Source organism: Pyrgilauda ruficollis, unplaced genomic scaffold (assembly GCF_017590135.1).
Source record: "Pyrgilauda ruficollis isolate IOZ18807 unplaced genomic scaffold, ASM1759013v1 scaffold74, whole genome shotgun sequence".
NCBI classification, from domain to species: Eukaryota; Metazoa; Chordata; class Aves; order Passeriformes; family Passeridae; genus Pyrgilauda; species Pyrgilauda ruficollis.
In genome coordinates, this window is record NW_024529266.1 from 762617 (window position 1) to 783107 (window position 20491).

The window sequence follows — 20491 nt, forward strand, 5'->3', positions numbered from 1 at the left end:
AAATCCTAGAGACTGCAGTTTTTAAGTTTTAGAAAAAAGGTATTAATGGGTTCCTTAGAAACCTGGGTGCATGGTTCTCTACTATTCACGAAATGGAAAATTGTCAAACCTGCTGAATATAAGCAAGTCAAATGAAACAAAGCTGTAAGTTTCCTCTCTGTATCATGGCACTTTCCCAGTGAAAGAGAAAGAAAAGGTCTGGAACACTATAAAGCACCCACTGACTGTTTCTTACACAGTTTTTCTCAGGAAAGTGGCAGGAGTCCATCTTCAACTCATATACATGAGTCCATCTACAACTCACATAATAATTCAAAACACTTCTTCCAGTCTCTACCTGGGACAATAAACTATTTCACAAGATGTTAGGAAACTTCTGCAGATCAAGTGATAAGCTTCTGATGTGTCTTGACAGGCTCACATCAATTAATAAATTGCAGTTAGATGCTTTACCTCTAGGAAAATCCAGTACAGTTCACTGATAGCACCATAAGCCAGCATAGCTAACATAAATGAATTATGAAAAAGGCTCATTTTTATCACCAGCTGAAGCACTTTTGACCTTTAAAACATGACCTCCATTCAAGGCAGAATTGTACTTTAAACTCATTAAGGACATATTATGTCAGGGTACTTCATCACAATTTCTGAATATGTGCCTTGAGAGAAACTTTCCAACAGATGATGCAGCAAGAGAAAAGATGCCTGAGGTTATTCAGTTTTCTGGCTCCTTGATCAGACTCCTTGGAGTAATATGGTCATCATGAAAACATTCTGCAAACACTAACTCCATAGTATTTCACAGTTTAAATGTCAAAATTTGATGAAAGCAGTATTGTGCAAAAGCACTAACAACTGTTATTTTAGAAAGTGCTTTATCAGGCATTACCAAAGCTGTACTTCTAAACAAAGCAGTTTTCTTGTTTTACTTCCACGCTCTAATGCTTGCCAGACAGAATTTTTACAAGTAGGCAGCCATGTGAAAGGATTCACTGCCTTGAGGTGATATATCCCATTTTACACTAGACACGGTCTTATTTTAACAGCAACACTCAAAAAGCTGAATGCTTCACATCAAGTATTTTAGACCTAGTTCAAGTAACAAATTTGCACACACTTCTCCCAAATCCTTGCTCCACCAGTCATGAGAAATTTAGAGTTTTCTCTCCTGCAGCAGAAGGAAAACCCCAGCTGCAGATTATTCTTCTGTACCTGCTTCTGCTGCTACAGATGCTCAAGCAAACCCAAGCTATCACTCCTTGCTCTGTCCCAGCACTGCATGTACCAGCAGTTATCTGACCTGAAACAAATGGCTAAGAGAAAGCGACCACAGAGAAAGGTCAGGGCCTTTGATCATTTGCTTCTTTAAATGAATCTGAGAAGTGGAACACCTGAAAAACAACAAAAGCAAGTAATTCCTTCAGTGCCTTTTTAGCACAGACACCAGAAAAAGAAAGCAATAGACTGTTTCCCATGCATGGGAAAAGCACAAACTGTCATAGCATTTCATTTACAAAAACGGTTTCTTTCACCTTATTCTGTCAGTCTCCTCTCTTTCTTAAAAAGAAAAAGAAAAAAAAAAGGCTGTTTTGGTGAGCTGTCTTTCAGAAAGGCCAGAAAGCCATTTTCATACCAGTTTTATTTTCACCAATTGGTGGGGCAGGGAGGGGGGAAAGTGTTAAAAGGAATTTGCTTATTCTTGAAAACTCCCAGATGAACCTCACACTCCCTCTCACTCCCAATCCTTGCCTTCCTGTAAACAAGAGAAAAATACTCAGATAAAATCAAAACATTCTACAAGTTCCTTATTATGCCCTTTTTGTTGATGATGAACCATAAGCGTTTTGTAGATTGGAGGAAATTTTTCATTACAGTCACCTGCTTATTCACATCTTGCATCACATGAAAGGCCACACAGCACACTCAGCATTAATTATTAATCTAATCATATTATCAAAGTACCAGCTAAGCAGGATCTTCAGAGAAGATACAATTCCTCTGGTGACACCCAGTTCAGACAGCACAGAAACATAATAACTATAGAGCCTTGTGAACTCTGCCCTGAGACAGACACTTTTGAAACACAGGATCTTGACATCAATGCAAATCCAAAGCACTGCACACATGTTTTCTCCTGGAACTTGCTGAAAATTAATGGATTGCTGAAAATTCTGCACTGCAGGTAGGTATCAAGGCTTCTAGGAAGCCTTGGCAGAGTAAAGCCATGACAGAGCTCTGCCCTTGGTTTTGAAATCTAAAGACAAGCCACAAGAAGGTAAAAGTGCCCAGAGATGAACAGATCTGCATTAAGGATGAATCCAAACCAAAAATGCATGAAATATAATCTCTTGCTGATTACAGAGTAGCAGAATACAGATACAGATTTTGACTTCATCTGCTGAAAGCAGAACAAATAATAGTTTTGCTGACTCCAGTGAATATTCAGTACATAAGGAGCCCTTTAGAGATTTCAGAGGAGGTCTCAATTCAGCAGCTGCAGTCTATTGCCTCTTCCTTAGCACCTCAGGTTATTAAAGGTCAATCTTGTTAAATCCTCCAGTTACCCTGCTTTGCTAGTCTTTTTTTGCACTATAATGCAAAATTCAAACTTTCGTTAGGACTTTTACACAGGTCTGAAAATGCTGTTTAACAAGGTTTGTTTTTTTTAAATTTATGGTTATTATTGCTATCATCATTATTGTTACCATCATCACTATTGTTATCATCATCATTATAATAATTAAAAGGTTCTTCACCCATAGGGTAGTTGGGCACTGGAAGAGGCTCCCAGGATATTGGTCACAACACCAAGCCTGGCAGAGCTCAAGAAGTATTTGAATGACACTCTTAGGCAAATGGTGTGATTTTTGAGGTCATCCTGTGCAGGGGCAGAAGCTGGACTTTGAAGTTCCTTGTGGGTCCCTTCTAACTCAGGATACCCTATGATTCTATGATTTCCCAAGAAGCAAAATAATTACTGTTGACATCGAAAATACCACTGTAATCTCAGCCAGTAACCACCACAGCAAATGAGTTACTCCCTGCAAGTTTCAGACACTGAAAACTTTAGCAGACACAATTTTTCTTACTTACATTGTTCATCAACAGTAAAGAAACTACAGATGATACAAAAATAATGAGAAGTCTTCCTATACTCCTACCTTTTCCTCAACAGAACAGGAGTGCATAAGCTCACAAATAACATTTCTGGGATAAATTCTGTTCTCTCCTATTGCTTCTCAATTAGAAAAACAGTGTGTGCTACTAACCATCATGTCATATCACTTTGACCCTGAGGAAGCGGAGAAAATGTTGAAATTGGAATCACAACAGAACTATATTTACTTAGGAAAGACAGATCAAGGTCTCTCTCTGTTGAGACAGAAAGCAGCAGGAGTATTAAAAATTATCTCCAGCTTGATACACACACACACACAAAAAGAAGAAATGCCAATACCATTCAATACTTTACTTTGCATTTACCAAGACTTCAAGTAAAGTGTAAGCTCTCCCCAAAATAGACACTAGACATCCCAGTAATAAGTATTACACTAATCACAAGGTTAGACCAGGGCTCTCTTGGGAAGAAAAAAAAAAAAAAAGGAAAAGAGACATGAACAAAGGATTTGAAAATACTGTAAAATTGTGGTATTAAAAATTCAAAAACCTGCAAACACATATCTCCTTCAATGCCATCAGTACTTCAGAGAAAAAAAACCAAAAAACCAAAAAGCAAACCACAATTTTCCCTCCTCTCCCAACAGCTTATTTTCAACGTTAAGTGGAATATCGATTTTTGTTTTTTAAAACAGTTGAAGATAGTGTGCCTCAAAAGTTACTGGGTGGATCAAGTCAACACTTCCCTATTCTGTAGATGTTAAACAGAAAAATGGGAAGCCCTAAAACCCAACTTCAGTCACGAATCCCATTGAACTCTGTTCCAGCAAAGAGACTGCCAGACCAAGGTCTGGCACTCCCCCAAACATGCTGCGAAGTAAATCCCCCATGACCGGGTCTGTACATCAGGCAAATGCAGATGTACTTGAATAAAGCACACAGTGCTTTCCTTGGATCAGAGCAAGGGAGGGGATGCAATCTGCAACTTGGAAACTGTCAGGAAAGAAATACATTCCAGCTTTTAACATCTACTGATGTGACATCATTTCACTGCTTTGTTTCTTTAACAGGGAAAAAGAGTTTGGCACAATGTGTAACTTGATTTTTACCCATTTTAGAGCAGCTTGTTTGACAGCCGAGCTTTAAAGACAGTCCTTCCACAGAGTGTAACCTATGATGCAATTGATGCTTTGACCCTTTCTCCAAGGCCAGTGACAGGCTGCCCTATGGGCAAATGTGACTGGCATGCAGCAGCATCCTCCATGACCCCACCCAGCCTCACACCCCAGGAACAGCAGCCAGGGTCCATAACCTGCATGTAATGGCCCTCCACAAATTCCCATGTTAAGCCTCCTATCTGTGGTCTTTGCACATTTTCAGTGAGCCATTTCCCTGTCTTTCCCTGCTCCCACAGCTTCTTTTATTCTATCCACTGTCAAACAAAACCCATGAGTGGCCTGAGCATAGCTACCACACAGCAGGGCAATTTCTGTGCAGTGGGATACGCATGCCTGCAGGAATCACTGTGGTTTTTTAATTGTCTCAGCGGACAAATTCTGCCTTTGGACCTACAATAAGCAGACTTAGAGAACAGAATGACAGGGCTAATGAAAAGAATTGAGTTTAAGTCAATTTCATCCACTAAAAGAGTTCCTCTAACACTCTTAAGGCATCAAATTTTAAAATGTATCCACTTGCTTTGATGGCAAACAAATTTTAAGAATAGTTAACATGCTATAGATGACAGAAGTGCTTGAGTTGTCAGACTGGCTTTATCACTTCTCTTGTGAGGTGAATACATCACCAATAGCCCATATGGGAGCAATAAAAGCCAGGATGAGAATATAGTCTCTCATGTTTGCTGCCTTGCAAAGTGAGTAGTGCACTTTTGCCTTGCAGGAATTACACATCTTCACAATTGGACTCTCATCCCAGGGCGGTCAAACTGATTGTCCTCTGGATAGCTGGGAAATTATACATTAGCCATCATCCTACCAGAATAAATCTGCACTCAATGCCACATTACAACTCACTTGTCAAAACTTACCGATTCAATTAAAATTATTAAAAAAAGCCCTGTAAGATGCTCTCTCCTTAAGATAGTAGGGCTGCTACACTTGCACATTGTGGAGGTGTCTTCTTCCAAGCCAGAACCTGCCTACCATTTATAGACACTAGAAGCTGTACGAAGTACTTCCCAGCACTTTAAGCTCAAGAGCTGCTCCTTCCATTTACTTGTGAGTATTCATTAACAACCCTTCCCCCAGACTCGAATTTGTCAGGCTCAAAACCCATTCACAGCTCAGTCTCAGCTTCTGAAACCAATTTCAGGCCTTAGTTGTCAGGAATGGTGCTAGTGTACAGCAAAAACAGTGGAGTACATTAAATGTTCGAGGCCATGTCCTGCTGCCACTGCTGAAACAGACGACCAGTAACTCACCTCTTTTTTTGTGCCTAACACAAGGCTAATTCTGAACACATGCACCACATTACAGCAATATTTGGGCTACCATTTCTCTTTTCACAGAAGAAGTAACTCCATAGTTGGTCTTTTGTCTTTCATCTATTTGTGAATTGATTATCTAATAGCACCAACCACTTCATATGAGACACCAACAAGCTCATGTGATTTGAAACTGCAAAACAGAAATCTTGTCAAGAAATTTTTTCCTTGTGTTTTAAAAAAAACATTCAACTGAATTACTTTAAGTTGTATTAATTCAAGAATGTATGCCAGTTCCACAACTCAGTTGAAAAACAAATACATCACTTAAATTTTCCAGTGGATGGTTTGGCTTAAAGAATCTTTCCCCCTTTTGGTGTTAAATCTGGGATTGAAGAGATTACCCTGAAACCTGTCTTCCTGTGCATTACAGAAAGTGCATAAGTAATTGAAAGAAACATGGGGAGCTGGAAAACGGAAACCATGAACAGGGCCATTTTCACAGCTCTCCCTAATTTGAGTGAGGTGGAAAGAATCTGAGGGGTTTACATAGCCAAACACAGAGGTCTGCACATGCCTATCTAAATCTAGCAACAAAAATAGCAAAAGCAATTATGGGAGGCTGTCACATTATCAGCCTCAAATGACAGTGGTTCCAGAATATCAAGAAGTGCTCTGAAAAATGTCCAAGCTCCTACAAAGCCCATATAGACTCTTATCTCCTCTGGAACACAACTATACTTCTTAAAAGACCCTTGAATTTAAATACAGGTGAATACAAAGTCATCTCCATTAAAGCACATGAATTATTGAGACTAACAGCAATCAAAAGCACCATACAGTGCACAGGGCTGAGCCAGACAACCTCACAACCCAATCGGCCCAGTTGTAAATCTGACCACACATTGCTTTAAAAAGCAACCACACCCCTTGCAGAGGAGCACCACTCATCTCATGAAGGAGAACACTGGTTGTGCAACAGCTCTATCTACTAACACAGGATGCACATGGTCTGTGGCCAGCAACGTCCACGGCCAAAGCAGTTTTCAGCACTACTCCATTCTTAAATATGAGATACAAACTGCAAGAGTGCTGCTCCTTCTCTGGACAGTGAACGGTCAAGAATTTGCAACAGAAGTGATTTTCAAAGGAAGCCAGACTACATCCCTCAGAAATTGTCTTATTCTATAAAGTGTTCACTTGCAGTACCTACAAGGCAAAAACTGGGTGCCAATGCCATGCCTGCACATTCAGTGAGCACTGATCCCTCCAGTCCTTGAGCTGCTTTTCCCATCCAGAGCTGGGGGTACAGTAGCACGTTGTTTTTTTTGGTTTTTTTTTTTTTTGCAAATCTAAACATTCATTAGACCAATTTTAGGAATTTCAGTCAAAACAGTAGCTAAGTCATAGAGATATGGATTGCTAGCCTCCTAGCTACAATGAAGTAATTGCAAAAGCCTCCTGCTCTGGCAGCATGTTTCTTGTGAGCAGTCATTTCTTGTACCCATACACAGTAAGATCCCATACACACCTGCGGGCATCTCACTAGCATCAGCGCTCAGTACAAAGCAGTGCTATAAAGGTTACTGTATGCAGCTGCTGACCCATCTCTTCTGATCTATGAAGAGCTATTCATACCGCCCCACAACGCCTTCTGCCAGAGCATGAATAAACACTTCTTCCAAAGATCAACAGCTCTCAGGACACGGTAAGCTGAGAAAGAAGGATCTCAACATGTGAAAAGTACACTTTTGCAAAGGGGCTGTTAAGAAGCAAATTCCTTCAGTCCAGGTAATCTCCTCCTCTGGTCCAAGGCAAACAGGCAGATGATGACATAAAACATTTTGAGTGCTACACGAGGGACATAGTCCAATGGGACGTGTGCCAGGGAGAATGCACCACTCTCTGGTCAGCTGCTCCAGCAGCATGGCATGCAGCCACCGCAGCCCACAGTCCAGAGGGGGTGGCATGGGCAAAGCACACAAGCACTGTCACAGGCCGTCACTTATTCTGTCATTAGCACACAGAGAAGCAAAGGCCTTGGCTACTCTCAGGTAAATATGAAACAGTGCAGAAGGACTTATGCAAAGGTCAAGAGCAACACTTAAGCCCTTCAACACTAAGCAAAAGATGTCTTTCCTTCCCATGGGTACTGTCACAGATCCTTCACAACAACAGCTTTATATGAATCTCTTAAGCAAGGTACAAACCCTAAGTACCTCTAATCCCCACAGCTCTGTTCCTCTCTACACACCTCAGCCCCAAGCTTTCCTTTAGCAGCCTTCCAGATACTGAGTTTTGGGTTGGTGATGTACAAGCACCCCTGCCAGTATCCCTACTCCTTCACACGCTCCCCATGGTAATGTAACTCAGCCACTACTGATACCTTGGTGAGGCCACCTCAGGTCATGCTTAATATTAACTGGGAACTACCCAGGGTGCAGAATGAAGCACCGCTTTGACCTGACAATCGGGTAGACTTGTGAGTGGAGTATAAAGTCAAAGAAGGTTTCTAGTTGCACCACAGGTAATCCAAGATGTAGAAGAGAAAGTGAAGGAGAAATGAAAATGCTGTGTGCTCTCTTGGTGAATCTTAGCCTACACCAACACATGGGCAGCAGAGCATGAACTAGCTTCAAATTTGTCAGTGTTCCGTTAAAAAAAAAAAAAAAAAAAAAAAAAAAAAAAAACAACAAAACAAAAACAAAAAAAAACCACCACCAAACTACAATTCCTTTTACAAGACAGTAGTGCCTAAAATAAACGTGGAAAACTTTGAGAAAGAGAACTACTCCAGTGCATGCTATGGGACAAGTGCCATACGGTTCAATCTACAAAAACAAAGGTTACATCCATCATTACTCAGCATCATTATTCCACAAGTATACACGCTGAGCAATGACCCATTACACGTTACCTCAACGTGCCAATAAGCAGGGCAATGCATCCTGTACAGAAACTAGCACAAAAGGTTTCTCTTGCCTTTAGATCTCACCATTGAGACTTTTCATATGCAAATATCACTATCCAAGCAATTATTGAATAGATTGATAACAGTGACATCACACTTGCATATAAAAACTCTGGCTTATCTGCACAATTGTATAACTCTCCAAAACAAAACGCTGTTCTACCAATATCTGGCAGTCTAGGTAAGCATGCTGAGGACCAAGATGTGAAACAGCAAGAACACTTGTTGATCAGTACTTCTGTGTGGACCAAGATACTTCAGCAATAGGTATAACACAGTTAAGTAAGTTTCTTCAAGGAATTTCACCTCATGACACACCCTAATTTCAAACATTTGACCTTTACAGAAGTGCTGCCAGCCACGTTCACTAGTACTTTATTTGGCTTAAAGCAGGCAGAGGTGGGAAGACAAAGTTCATACTTTACAATATGGTAGCAGACTACCAATCCCAAAAGAATTTTCTGACAAACCCATATGAAACATGTTACTAAGATTTTTTTTTTATATTTTCTGCCTAGAATTAGATAGTTTTACAGCTAGATTACAATATTTTATATTTACTAAGGGCACAGGAGTTTAAATATTTCCTTTCCTGTAGTCTGAAAGTATTTGAGTAATATTAATTCACTCATGACCTGCCGGAGCTGAATGGTTGCCATAATTTTATCCCTTGAGAAACAGCAACATGAAACTTGGCAGACTTCACTTGTAGTACACCAAGTCTTTGTAGGACTCTGGTGCCTTCCCCAGAAACAATGACCCACTTAGCCACCCTCCATGATCCCACAGTCCTGGCAACTTGAGCTTTCTGTGGTGCTATGGTACTGCAAAACTTTTGGCTTTAACAAAAGCCATGTAAGCACTACATTAAACTGTAGGTACATTTTTGTTCAGCAGTTCATAATTATATCATCAACCAATACTGCAAGTAAACTCTGCAAACCAATTAACAAAAACCAACATTATAAAAGAGGCAGGTTTTGGAAACAAAACAGGACAATTTGTTTTTCTATTGAAATGAAGTTGCAGAAAAATGAGGATTTACTTATTCAACATTTAAAAAAAAGACTTCTCAAAAAGAAATTTCCTGGATTATTTTCTTTTACTGTATCTTTATTGTCCTAATACTGAAGCTAAAACTTCAGTGTTTTATACAACTTACTGCCTTACTGAACAGCTGAGCAAGAAAAAAAAAATGTTCTGGCAGCTCTGTTTATGAAATTGCAGAATATGCTTTATGAAACAAAGTATATTCCATTTCATGCAGGGAGAGTCAAGGCTAGTAAAATGAGGAGTTCCATGGCTCAAATTCAATCTTATCATAAGAAGATATAATTTCTAAAAGCCAAGAGAAACAGTATCTACTTTACTATGGATGATTATAAGCCTAGCCAGCCACAACACATTTAGTGAAAATTTGATTTGCTTTATATGCCAAATCTTCAATCACAATTTAAATCCTTCAAATCTGTATTATCTTTACAGTGCAGTAATTACACATCAGCAGAGACAAGCAACAGCAAAAGCCAAACCCAAGCCAGAATTTGGTGTGCTGGGGATTTCCTTTGGAAAGGAGGACGCTGTGGTCAATATTACTTTCACCAGACTGGGGATGGGGAAAATGTGGGCATGAACCTGTTAAAATTCACATAATCCAAGAAGACCTGAGGGCTTGTGACACAGCTGTTTATGGCCACCTTAAACCTTTGCTATTTACTAGCATGATTTTCCAAATTATACTGGATATGTGCCAGGGTAACATCTGGAGGGCTTCTATTAGTGGCATCCATGGCAACATTTCTTGAAGTGCAAAAATCCCTGCTCCTAATTGTATATTCTTGACTTTTTTCCTTCTCAGAAGTTAAAGGAAATGGGATGCTATCAATTTTTTGCTCCTTTTTGGTTTTTCGTTTAGTATGCAAGAGACTTTGCTTAAAGGTAAAAGTAATAAATCAAACAATATATACCAGCAACCAAAATCTTATTTTATTAGATATGCAATCTCAAGAAGAAAGGGGTCCAGCAACTGAACCAAAAAAAGATTCTTTCCTCAATATCAAATCTAACACCCTATCAAACTTTACTGACATCTGCAGACATTACAAGACTGCTCATTGTATTTAAAAACCAATTTCCTATGTTGTATAGGTGTAACAGATACTGTGCCTAGCTCAGAAGGTATTTGCAGAACCATCAGCTACTAGTGACAGGATTCTTTTTTCATGTTGAACTTTTAGCCAAGTTTTTATTAAAGCTGGGCTACCATAATTAAATATGCAAACAGTGATCTGAAAAGCAGCTGAAAGCACACATTCTTCACTTGTTTAATTAATTCTGGAATTTTAAAATGCAGAGCTGCTACAAAATAATGTTTTCACTACAAACATGGAGAGAAGCAAAATATGTCTCCTGACATAGCCCCAGTCATGTTCTGCTTGATCTTTTGCTATTTATTGTTTATTTCAATATTTATTACTCTCCAATATGGACCAAAGCACACTGTATTTGCACACAGTTGATTATCTAAAATAGTATTTGCTGTCATTTCAGCAGCTGCCAACTAGAAAACTCACCTTGACTTACTCATTCAGTCTATTTATTGCCATTGATATCCACAGTGTTCTGAATATTAAAAAGTCCTCTCCAAGCACTCATGACAACGATGAAATATGTCATAAAGGCAGTTCCCACACCCCAGATTCACCCAGGAGGGTACTGCTGTGAGCAAGCAGACAGCAGGCAGAGCTCTGGGTGGTTTCACAACTAGCTGCTGCACCTAGGGCTGAAGGCACCATCCTCTGAGTCACCCGCTGCCACAAGTACGCAGCAGGGGAAGAGGGCCTGCACATCCCATGGGTGCTGCTGCAGAGCTGGGGAGCACCCAACGGGGACCCCTCCACCCAGCAGCAGCCAAAGCTGCAGATGCCCATCACTTGGGAATATTTCCTGTGAAAGCACTCTCCCAGTGCAGCTGAAGGGCAGGACAAGCTGTGGAAGAACCCTTTGCTCAAGCCGCCCCAGCTGGTCTCATTTAAATTGTGACCCTGTTGCTCTCTATCTCACTTTCCAGAGTCCCCCGTTTTGTTCAGGCTCTGTAGTGACAGTGAAAATGCTATAATCATGCAGGTACAGACAAGGACTGCATATCAACAAGTTTCACCCCAATCAAGCACACAGAGTGAATAACCACGCAGTGAGAAGCGATACACAACTTTCTCATGTTTCCCATTTCTCCATACTGGTGCTGGGAAAAGCGTGGTCATGCACCTTTGACATCCGAGCCTGGGCCTGGCACTAGCTCAGCTTCCCTGGACAACATTAGCCACCTCCTGGGAAAGCAGGGCTAGGGGCTACACAGCCATGAGACACGAGCATTTCTACTTGTTTCTGCAAGCTTTCCTGTTTGTTGCTGGGTTGTTTTCACAGTAGCAAGAGTGTCTTGGGGCAAAGTCTCATGGTACAACAAAATTGCCTCAATGGTTCTCTGTGAGGGGAAAAGATTCCCCTCACACGCTCTTTTTTCTCACAGCAGCTCTGCCTACCCAAAAGCACTCCCAGGGCCTCTACCACACCCTGCATGGTCACCCCTTCCTTCCTAATGAGCACTGGGACCAGTGCACTGAGGCAGAGGAGGACATCCAGCAGCATCGTGCTGTCACATCAGCTCCATCCATGACAGCCCAATCCCTCAGTAAGGGAGGTACAATGCTCCTAACACTGCAGAACTCACCCTCACCTTATGAAGTAACCACCATTGAACAGTACTAGTAGATTCTGATTTTCCAGAGATCCAGAAAAGCTTCCAGGTACCTAACAACTAGAAATAACTGCCCTGGATATGAAGTCCCATCATGGACTGCAGAGTCCATAAAAGAATGCTGCTTCTAGAGAACTGCTAGTGGCAAGAATCTCTATGAAAATAAATACAAGCAAGGGGAGGAGGTTACTCATAGCAGATGCTATTTTAAGTCATTAGTTGTAAAAATAATTTCACATCTTCTTGTGAAATATCAAGGGAGCTGCTTCAAATGAGCTAGAGGACTCAATTTCAAAATGACAAGTAGCCTGGGAAAGAGGAAGGTTGAAGAAAGCCATGAAGAAAAGGCAGTCATAATAGCAGCAGAAGAGAAAAAGTTGAATTTGGAGACTAGATGCCATAAGGCAGCAGATAGGTGAGTTGCAACATACCAAGGAGAAACCCTGAGTGAAATCAAACCTCGACTCACTGAGGTTAGCTGATATGGTGGACCTGATCTAACACCTCCACAAGTGAAACCTGCTCCCTTCCCTCTCTCCAGTGTGGGGCTGCATCCCATCCTTTTCTTCTTGCCTAGTCAGATTCTCCTCTCACCCCTCGATCAGACCAGTCAGCTCACTAAACCACAGAAAACTAACTCGGCAAAAGAGCTAAAAATTCCCTTCACATAGCCAGCACAGCAAGCTGACTCATCTGACTGAGGACAACCTCTTGCAACTGCACAATGAGGGCAGCAGGAGCATGTGGAGCAGGTCAGTCCTCCCTGGCAGCAGGACAACACTTGCCATCTTAAATATCTGAACAGGGAACCACAGCAGGAGAAAGAGGAAGAAAGAGCAAAGGAGGCAATGTTTGCTACACCAAATGGAACAATGTAGTGAAGAGGAAGTAAGAATGGCTGATTTTTATAACAATACCCCTAGGACAAAACCACTGGCAGCTATTGAGAGGGAAATACTGTGGATTCAAGGCCCAGAGCACAATTTAATAGTAGATTACTGACCAAAATACACTTGTTTAAACCATTACAAAGATGCTAAGCTTTATCTTCACACTAAGGTTTCACAGCTTGCACTACTAATCACAGTTCAAGTTTTCTTTTCTCAATAGAAATTCATAGGAAAGTCATCCAAATACAGTTTATAAGCAAAAACACCATCATCAACAAACAGAGAGTAAAAGCAAGACACTACCAGTGGTGCCAATAACAGTAACATGAATATAAGAGGCATCTTTAAAAGAGTCTCATCAGACAGAATATAAAATAGACTTTTACATATGGAATAATTGCAGCACTTGAAGCTACTTCAAAAGCACAAGGATATTGTACCCTGTTTCCCTGCTCTCTAATTATGAAAATGTTGTTGAATATTTGTTTTGAGAATGAAGTGAACATAGCACAGTACATTTGCACAAAGGTGATCAGAACTCTGTGCACTTTCAAATCAGTGTTTCACCACTGTTGCTGTTGCTTCAAGAGATGAGTACTGCTGACCAGCAGGAACTGAAGCAAGAGCAGAGTCCATCTTCTCTTATTGCCCTGCCTGCACTTACCACTGCCACACAGAGGTGATATCAATCATTAAACCTGCAAGAGCCCAGGAGATTTTCTGCCATCTTAGCAACCTGAGCCACTCCACAAGAAGTAGCACCAAGAAGAAAGCACAGCCACAGAGCCAGGAGCAAAATACTTTCCCCAGTTAGTCACATAAGCCTGACTCAGCTTCTCACAAAACTACAGCCTTTTGTTTTGGTATCCAGCCCTAACTTTCAGTGAAATTGGGCACCACAGCCAGTTTCAGGATGTTGTCTTGATTATTTCTAAATGTTTCTTTGAATCAGACTTTTCATACTGGGCATTAGTTTCTCATACTGAGTGCTATGACAGTCTGACATGGAGTTAATCCAAATAATTCAAGATGTTGAATCAAAAATTGTGATGCTCAAGAACACAACAGTCCCTAATGTCCACATTTAAAGGCCAGAAATAAGTGTGCTTTCATTTACTCACCTTTTTGCTTCTTCTAAGTGGCACAGATACTCATAAGCAATATTCTGCCGCCTCCTCTCATCCATTTCCTCTGCAGAAAGCCTTTCATCATCCACAATAGCTGCAAACAGAAACCCATATCAAGTTATACATGAGTCCGGGTGATTTTTAGAGCAATTTTACTTAGAATCTGGGTGAATTGATGAAGAAGGGAAATACAAATAGTTATCACTTCTCTTTAAGAGAGGCCTTTTGTAGTATGGTGCACAAAGATGTTTAGGTCACCAAGAGTATTCTGTTCTTTCTACAGAGAATTCCTCAAGTTTCACTTCTTCAAGACCAAGCATGTATTGCTCTGAGGCCATTGCCTGGTTTGGGGGCAGGATGGAGCACTTGCGGTGGGGCTGATGTAGCACTCAAACACGGGGGGCTGAGGCTGGGAGCCAGCACAGTTTCAGCTTACACATCCTCAGAAGAGTTTGAGGACTCTCATGAGGAAGCTCAAGGCAAGAAGCAGGTGGAGCAGCCCCATGCTAAGTAGATCCTCAATGGAGACAAAGACAACACACTGTAAAGGCATCTCAAGGACAACGTGGGAATTGGCTGCTGCTTCAGGAACCTGTGAGACTGCAACATGCTGAGCTGCCTTCCACTGATGGAGGTGATGATGGTTGTAATCAAATGAACCATCTGTGGTTTCTCCTACTTACTGCTGCAACCTCATCACCTCCCATAAAAACACTCTCCCAGCCTATTAAGGACGTCTGTGCACATCTCCAGCTGCAAATAACTCAAATTATTTACATCTACTACCCAGTTACTGGTCTTTCTCTACATGCAGAGCACAGAAGGGGCCTCTGTGAGCAGCTCTCCCAATTCTTCCAAATGTTTCTAGCAGTGAGTCTGAAGGAGCATACTGCTGGTGCTGACTTCTAGATGAATTTCAGCCACAGCAGCGAGGCTTTTGTAAACAGCCTTCAACATGCATCAGTTACCAAAATGACACCCTATTTGTGCTGAGTGTTGGACTAGATCATCTTGAAGATATCTTCTAACCTTGATCATTCTGTGAAAAATATGGTCCTACATTCTTTCATGTTTTCAGTCACATGCTCACATCACCTCACACACCACAGCTAGCAACGCAGGGGGTGCATCAGTGAACCAGAACGAGGGGCAGCTCTTGCTAAAGAGAACTCTTTTGGGGAGGATTGGCTCCCTGATCTGAGCCACTGCATACTTGCAGGCACCGTGGTGCAGGCACAAGGGAGGGGAAGGAAATGCAGGGCTGGACTAGCTGCTTTGTGTGGCATCCCACGAGCTGGTTAGCTGAGATCATGACACATCCTCAGTAAAAAACCACAGCCCCTGCTCCTCCTGAAATGCACTGTGATGTGCTTTGTTAGTTCCATTCCCGCACAGACTCGTGCGTGCCACGAGCAAGTTCTCAGCTTTTCCCTGACAAGTAGGGAATAAACACTTTCAGGTAATGGACACAGGCAACTCAAGTAAAAGGCACTTAAAAACAGCAGGACTCCGGGTTTTGCAAGTATTTGCATACCTTGAAACCTGTACCAAAAAAAAAAAAGCCAGAGAAATGATGTCACAGGCATTTACAGAAGACACAAAAGGAATTACACTACGCACCCACATTTTGGACTGATGCTACCATACATTTGTTAAGGTCTTGTATAGCTGCTTCAAGCTTTGTAGTTTAAATTTTAATGACTACATCAGAGTTGATATCTCTCATCTTCCTTTGCTTTTAAGATTGCTCTTCCTAATTACCCAGATATTTCATACACCAATCAAACAAATACATGTCTTGCTCAGAGTTTCTTTTAAGTCTGGTAGCACCAATAAGCATGACTCTAAAATGAGCTCTCAGATCAGTGTATCACTTGCCGTGAACTAAAACATTCGTTTGGAGGCAAACATGGGATGCAGATGGTAAAGCACTGTGCCTGGCAAACTGGCCACGGAGGCTGCTCGAATACTGCTTGCCCTCACCACCATCAGAGCACAACCAGACAGGCTGCTCTGACTCCATGACAGCTCCTCTGCTGCAGAGAGCTCCTGACTTCCCAGAGCGAGGGGAAAATACTGACAAGCCACCACACCGAAATAGAATATATCTTTTTATTGCTTGCAACACTGAGATCAAGGGCCCCTTTTCAAAAGCACTCTCAGCTGTGAGTGCTCACAAGCAGAGACAAGTGATGTCAGAAGAGCCCAGCTGATTGTCCTACTTGGCTATGGCCCTGTCAGCTAGGGTGGGACAGTCAATATCAGGCCAAGCCTTCATCCCTCATGACAATTTCCATGCCCTTTCCTCGTAACTTCTTAAACAGTTGTTCAGTCCTGCCCTCCAAAGACAACTCAACATAGCCATAAGCAAATCAGAAAAAAGGCAGCTGGTCTGAATATAAGTGAAGGAATACCACATGACCCATTTGATAATGGATATAATGGAATGGATGGTATCCATCTAGGAATTAACCTGAATAACACTAATGCTTTGCAATTTAGTCCTGGATCTGCACATCCATGGGTGCCTCCCATCCCCAACAAAGGTATCCTAGATCAAGCAGCCCTGGCCAGACTCAAATCCCTCATTAAAATTATTTGCAAAGATTGATTCAGAGAGTGGATGAAGGCACCAAAAGATATGGTGGAATTGTAAGAGTTTTTCTGCTTAGGAAATACTGCAACAATGAGAGGTAAGAGCAAGATTCAAAAACAAGTAACTCGTACACTCCGGGAAGTGGAAAACCCAGCTCTTTTCTGGAGGGGGTATCAGCAGCCCACAAGCTGGAAATCAGACTTTTCTGTCAGGGCCAAAGCAGCTAAAGCTTCTGGGCTGGATATCTGAGCACTGAAAATACAGAGCACAGGGAATGCCAACACCTACAGTGCGAATCCTGGGAGGAGTCTCTTACAACACCAGCTTCCAATAAGTCTGATTACACATTTACCCTCCAGCATAGACTGGCTTCAAAGCAACTGTGCTATCACATCAAGAGTGGTTGCAGACACAACTTTAGAAACAGAAATGACAACCTGCAGGTGGCCTCAGGACTGAGCTGCAGAGGCAATTACTTTGAAGGCTTGGGTTCCTAAAGTCTAGCCTATAATAATCTATTTTGGCAAGGGCTTCAGCCTTTGACTAGAGCCCTGTGTACATCTTTCTTCAAACATCCTGAGAGCATCCATCAAGCCAGCCACACCAAGTTCAACACAAAAACAAGTTTGGTTTGGAGACAGAAAGCTCAGTCTTTCTGTTTAACTGCGCAAGTATTAGTCAAAAGACTAGGAAGATTGATGAAAGAATAAATATATTTCTGCTATATCAGTAACATTTTGATAATGCTCAGCTCACAAAGGAAGACAGAGCTGCAATAAAGGGTGTTTTGTGGCAGAGTAATCAGGGCTGGGCTTCACCTGGGGATCTCTACCAAGCTGGATCCTGACACAAAATCTTCCAGCTGAGAAGATCCAAATGCCATAGAACAGGGCACACATGAAAGCTATACAGAGAGAAAAAAGGAATCTAAACAACATTCTATGATTAAATTCATTAATTATGGGGCTTAACTTCAAATTGAAAGGAAAAATCTAAAATACCCCCTTGAAGAAGGAATGTTAGGAGTGCACCTGGACAATCAACAAGAACTAGTAAAAATGCTAGCCTTAAAGCTATTCCAATTCATTTTAGGTGTTGACACCCTGTTAGCCAAGAGTCAGTAGACATAAAACATAAGCTAAGAAACCAAGTCCACCCACAGACACTTCTTCATGAAACAAACACTAAAGGAAGAGTGTGTATGAAACACATGGAACAGTGAGCAGTACGAAAGCTTAAATTGCCACACATGGGAGATTTATTCTCAGTACAGCACACCAACTTTCCAATTCTTCTCACAATTGATCCAACAGAAGTAAAATAACATTCTACTGGCAGCTTTTTTATGTATGTATATTCTACATATTTAGCACAAAGGTAAGTGCTTACCTAGGAGTTTTCCTAAATTGAAGACTTGGTCAGCTTCCATCAACTCACACATTGTACTTACATGCACCCTCCTCATCCTAAAATTGCCCTGTGTAGGCAGTATCTAGGACTAATTGATGTTTGAGGTCTGGTTGTGAATTGCAAAAACTTTCTGATGTGCCCTGATCCAAGATAGCCACTCCAGTTGCTGGCAAATTCTTGGAGCTATGCCAGTTACTGACCACAGAGCTGAGAATCCAACCCACGGCACTCCATGACCTACAGTCAACATGGTGTCTGCAGGATTTACTAAGTCAGACTCAGCATTAGTAGACAACATGAAAACATTTAAAAGTTTCAGAAATAGAGCTACAACATTTGAAGATGCAATATTATTACTGAAAGTAGCAATCAGCCCAGGTGCACAAGGGCCACTGGAGCCATGACCTTACTAACAGGATCCAGAAAGAGAATCATAACTTCAGGTTCACAGAGATGTGGTCGCTTTACACAAGAATTTTAAAAACAAGTACTGTCTCTCTCAACATCATCCAGTTCAGAGCTCATCCTCATATTACATCCATGACAAGGATTTTGGAGGTCCCAAGATCACAGAGATAATTTACACTGATACTGAGTTTACTGGAAATCTAATCACTGTTTCAGTGCCTCACCACCTTCAGAGAATTTCTTCCTAATGTCTAATCTAAATCTATGCTTTCAGTCTGAAGCCATTCCCACTTTCCCTATCACTATATACCCTTATAAAAGTGCCTTTCCATCTTTCTTGTAGGCCACAATAAGATCTCCCAGAACCTTTTCTCCTCCAGGCAGAACAGCCCAGAATTTCTCAGTCTTTCCTCTCAGAACAGATGTTTCAGCCTTCTGATATTTTTTGTGGCCTCCTCTTCTGGACCGGTTTTACAGATGAGCATCCTTCTTATGCTTGGGGCCCCAGAGCTGGATACAGCACTCCAGATGGGCTGTTATGTGGCTGGAGTGGAGCAGCTATAATCACCACCCTTGTCTTGCTGATCACAGTAGTTTAGGTTTGAATTCACATTAACTAAGAGATGTTTCACAGATCTAACTTGTAACAGTTTGCAAATCAGTTAATGGATTGTACTTTTAAAGGGTGCTAAACTTAAAATGTTACAAAAGAGCATGCAAGGAAAAGTAATATTTGTTACAATTTCTAAATACAAATTTATGGAACACTTTATGAGGCATCCTTAAGCAATTCAGGTATAATAATTTACCAAACAGTTTCTGTGGTCTTGGAAAAACTGAAGCTCGAAAAAAAAAGCCCTGCAAAACCTACAACAGCACTTAAGGCTTCCTGATCATTAATTTTCTCTCACACATATGACTATCTGCAACAGTTTAAGAACAGCACGTGGCTGCTCCTAGCAGACAGACCCTTTAATAAGGCATTTTGAACAGACATATCAAAGGACTTCTTACACTGAAGGCAAAGAAAGGAACAGAGGCTTTTATTTCCCAGGGCCAATCCCCCTCAATTTCCTGCCACCAGAGACTTTTTCCCATGGAAAGCAAGACGTGAGCAATAAGGAGGAGGGCTCTTTTGGCACCCCAACAGGGAAGCTCAATGAACAAGACATAACAGACTATGGAGAGAACAAAATCCTCTTATGGTGACAGAACAGAATTTGTAAAGTCAGGGCTGGGTGAGGGGGGGAAAGAAAGAGACACAGGAGTACATACTATAAAATGCCGGGATAAAAGTTTTTCATGAGAGCGCTTGAATTAAACATTAGCTAAAGCACATTTTGCAGTCTCAGCTGTCTGCTGTCCGAGCCACACAGTAAGCAAGGCAAGGCAGTGCTTCAGTCCACTCACAAGAAGTTCTGCAAATGTTGTATATGGCCCCCTTACGTCTTCCTGCGTCCTCCTCCCAAGCTCATACCCCTTATCCAGTATTAGTTCAGTCAAAAGTACTTAACAGAGCCAATCTATAAGAAAAACAAAAGCCAGGGAGCCTTTTTGCACAAAAACTTCGGACTGACAGTTTGTTGGTCATAGCCAGTCCCAGTGATAGCTGAGCCCAGTACAACAGGCTCTAGGCAGCACCCTATTTATGTCTCCCTGTAGTGTGAGGACCTTAGGCACTAGTCATCACAATTCAGTGCTGTAGCTAAGAAAAAGCTAATTGCATTTTAGATGGTCACAGTGACTTAAAACCTTATGTAATGAGAGAATAT

The 20491-nt window shown here is 41.5% G+C and overlaps 1 protein-coding gene across 2 annotated transcripts in view; it reads right to left on the minus strand.

Moving 5' to 3' along the window:
• The window catches only part of IQGAP2 (IQ motif containing GTPase activating protein 2), a 122724-nt gene that overhangs the window by 86810 nt on the left and 15423 nt on the right, over positions 1–20491 (minus strand). For both annotated transcript variants that reach the window (XM_041486072.1, XM_041486073.1), the window contains exon 2: positions 14300–14399. In XM_041486072.1, coding sequence (XP_041342006.1) covers positions 14300–14399 — 100 coding nt within the window. The remainder of the gene's footprint in view (positions 1–14299; positions 14400–20491) is intronic.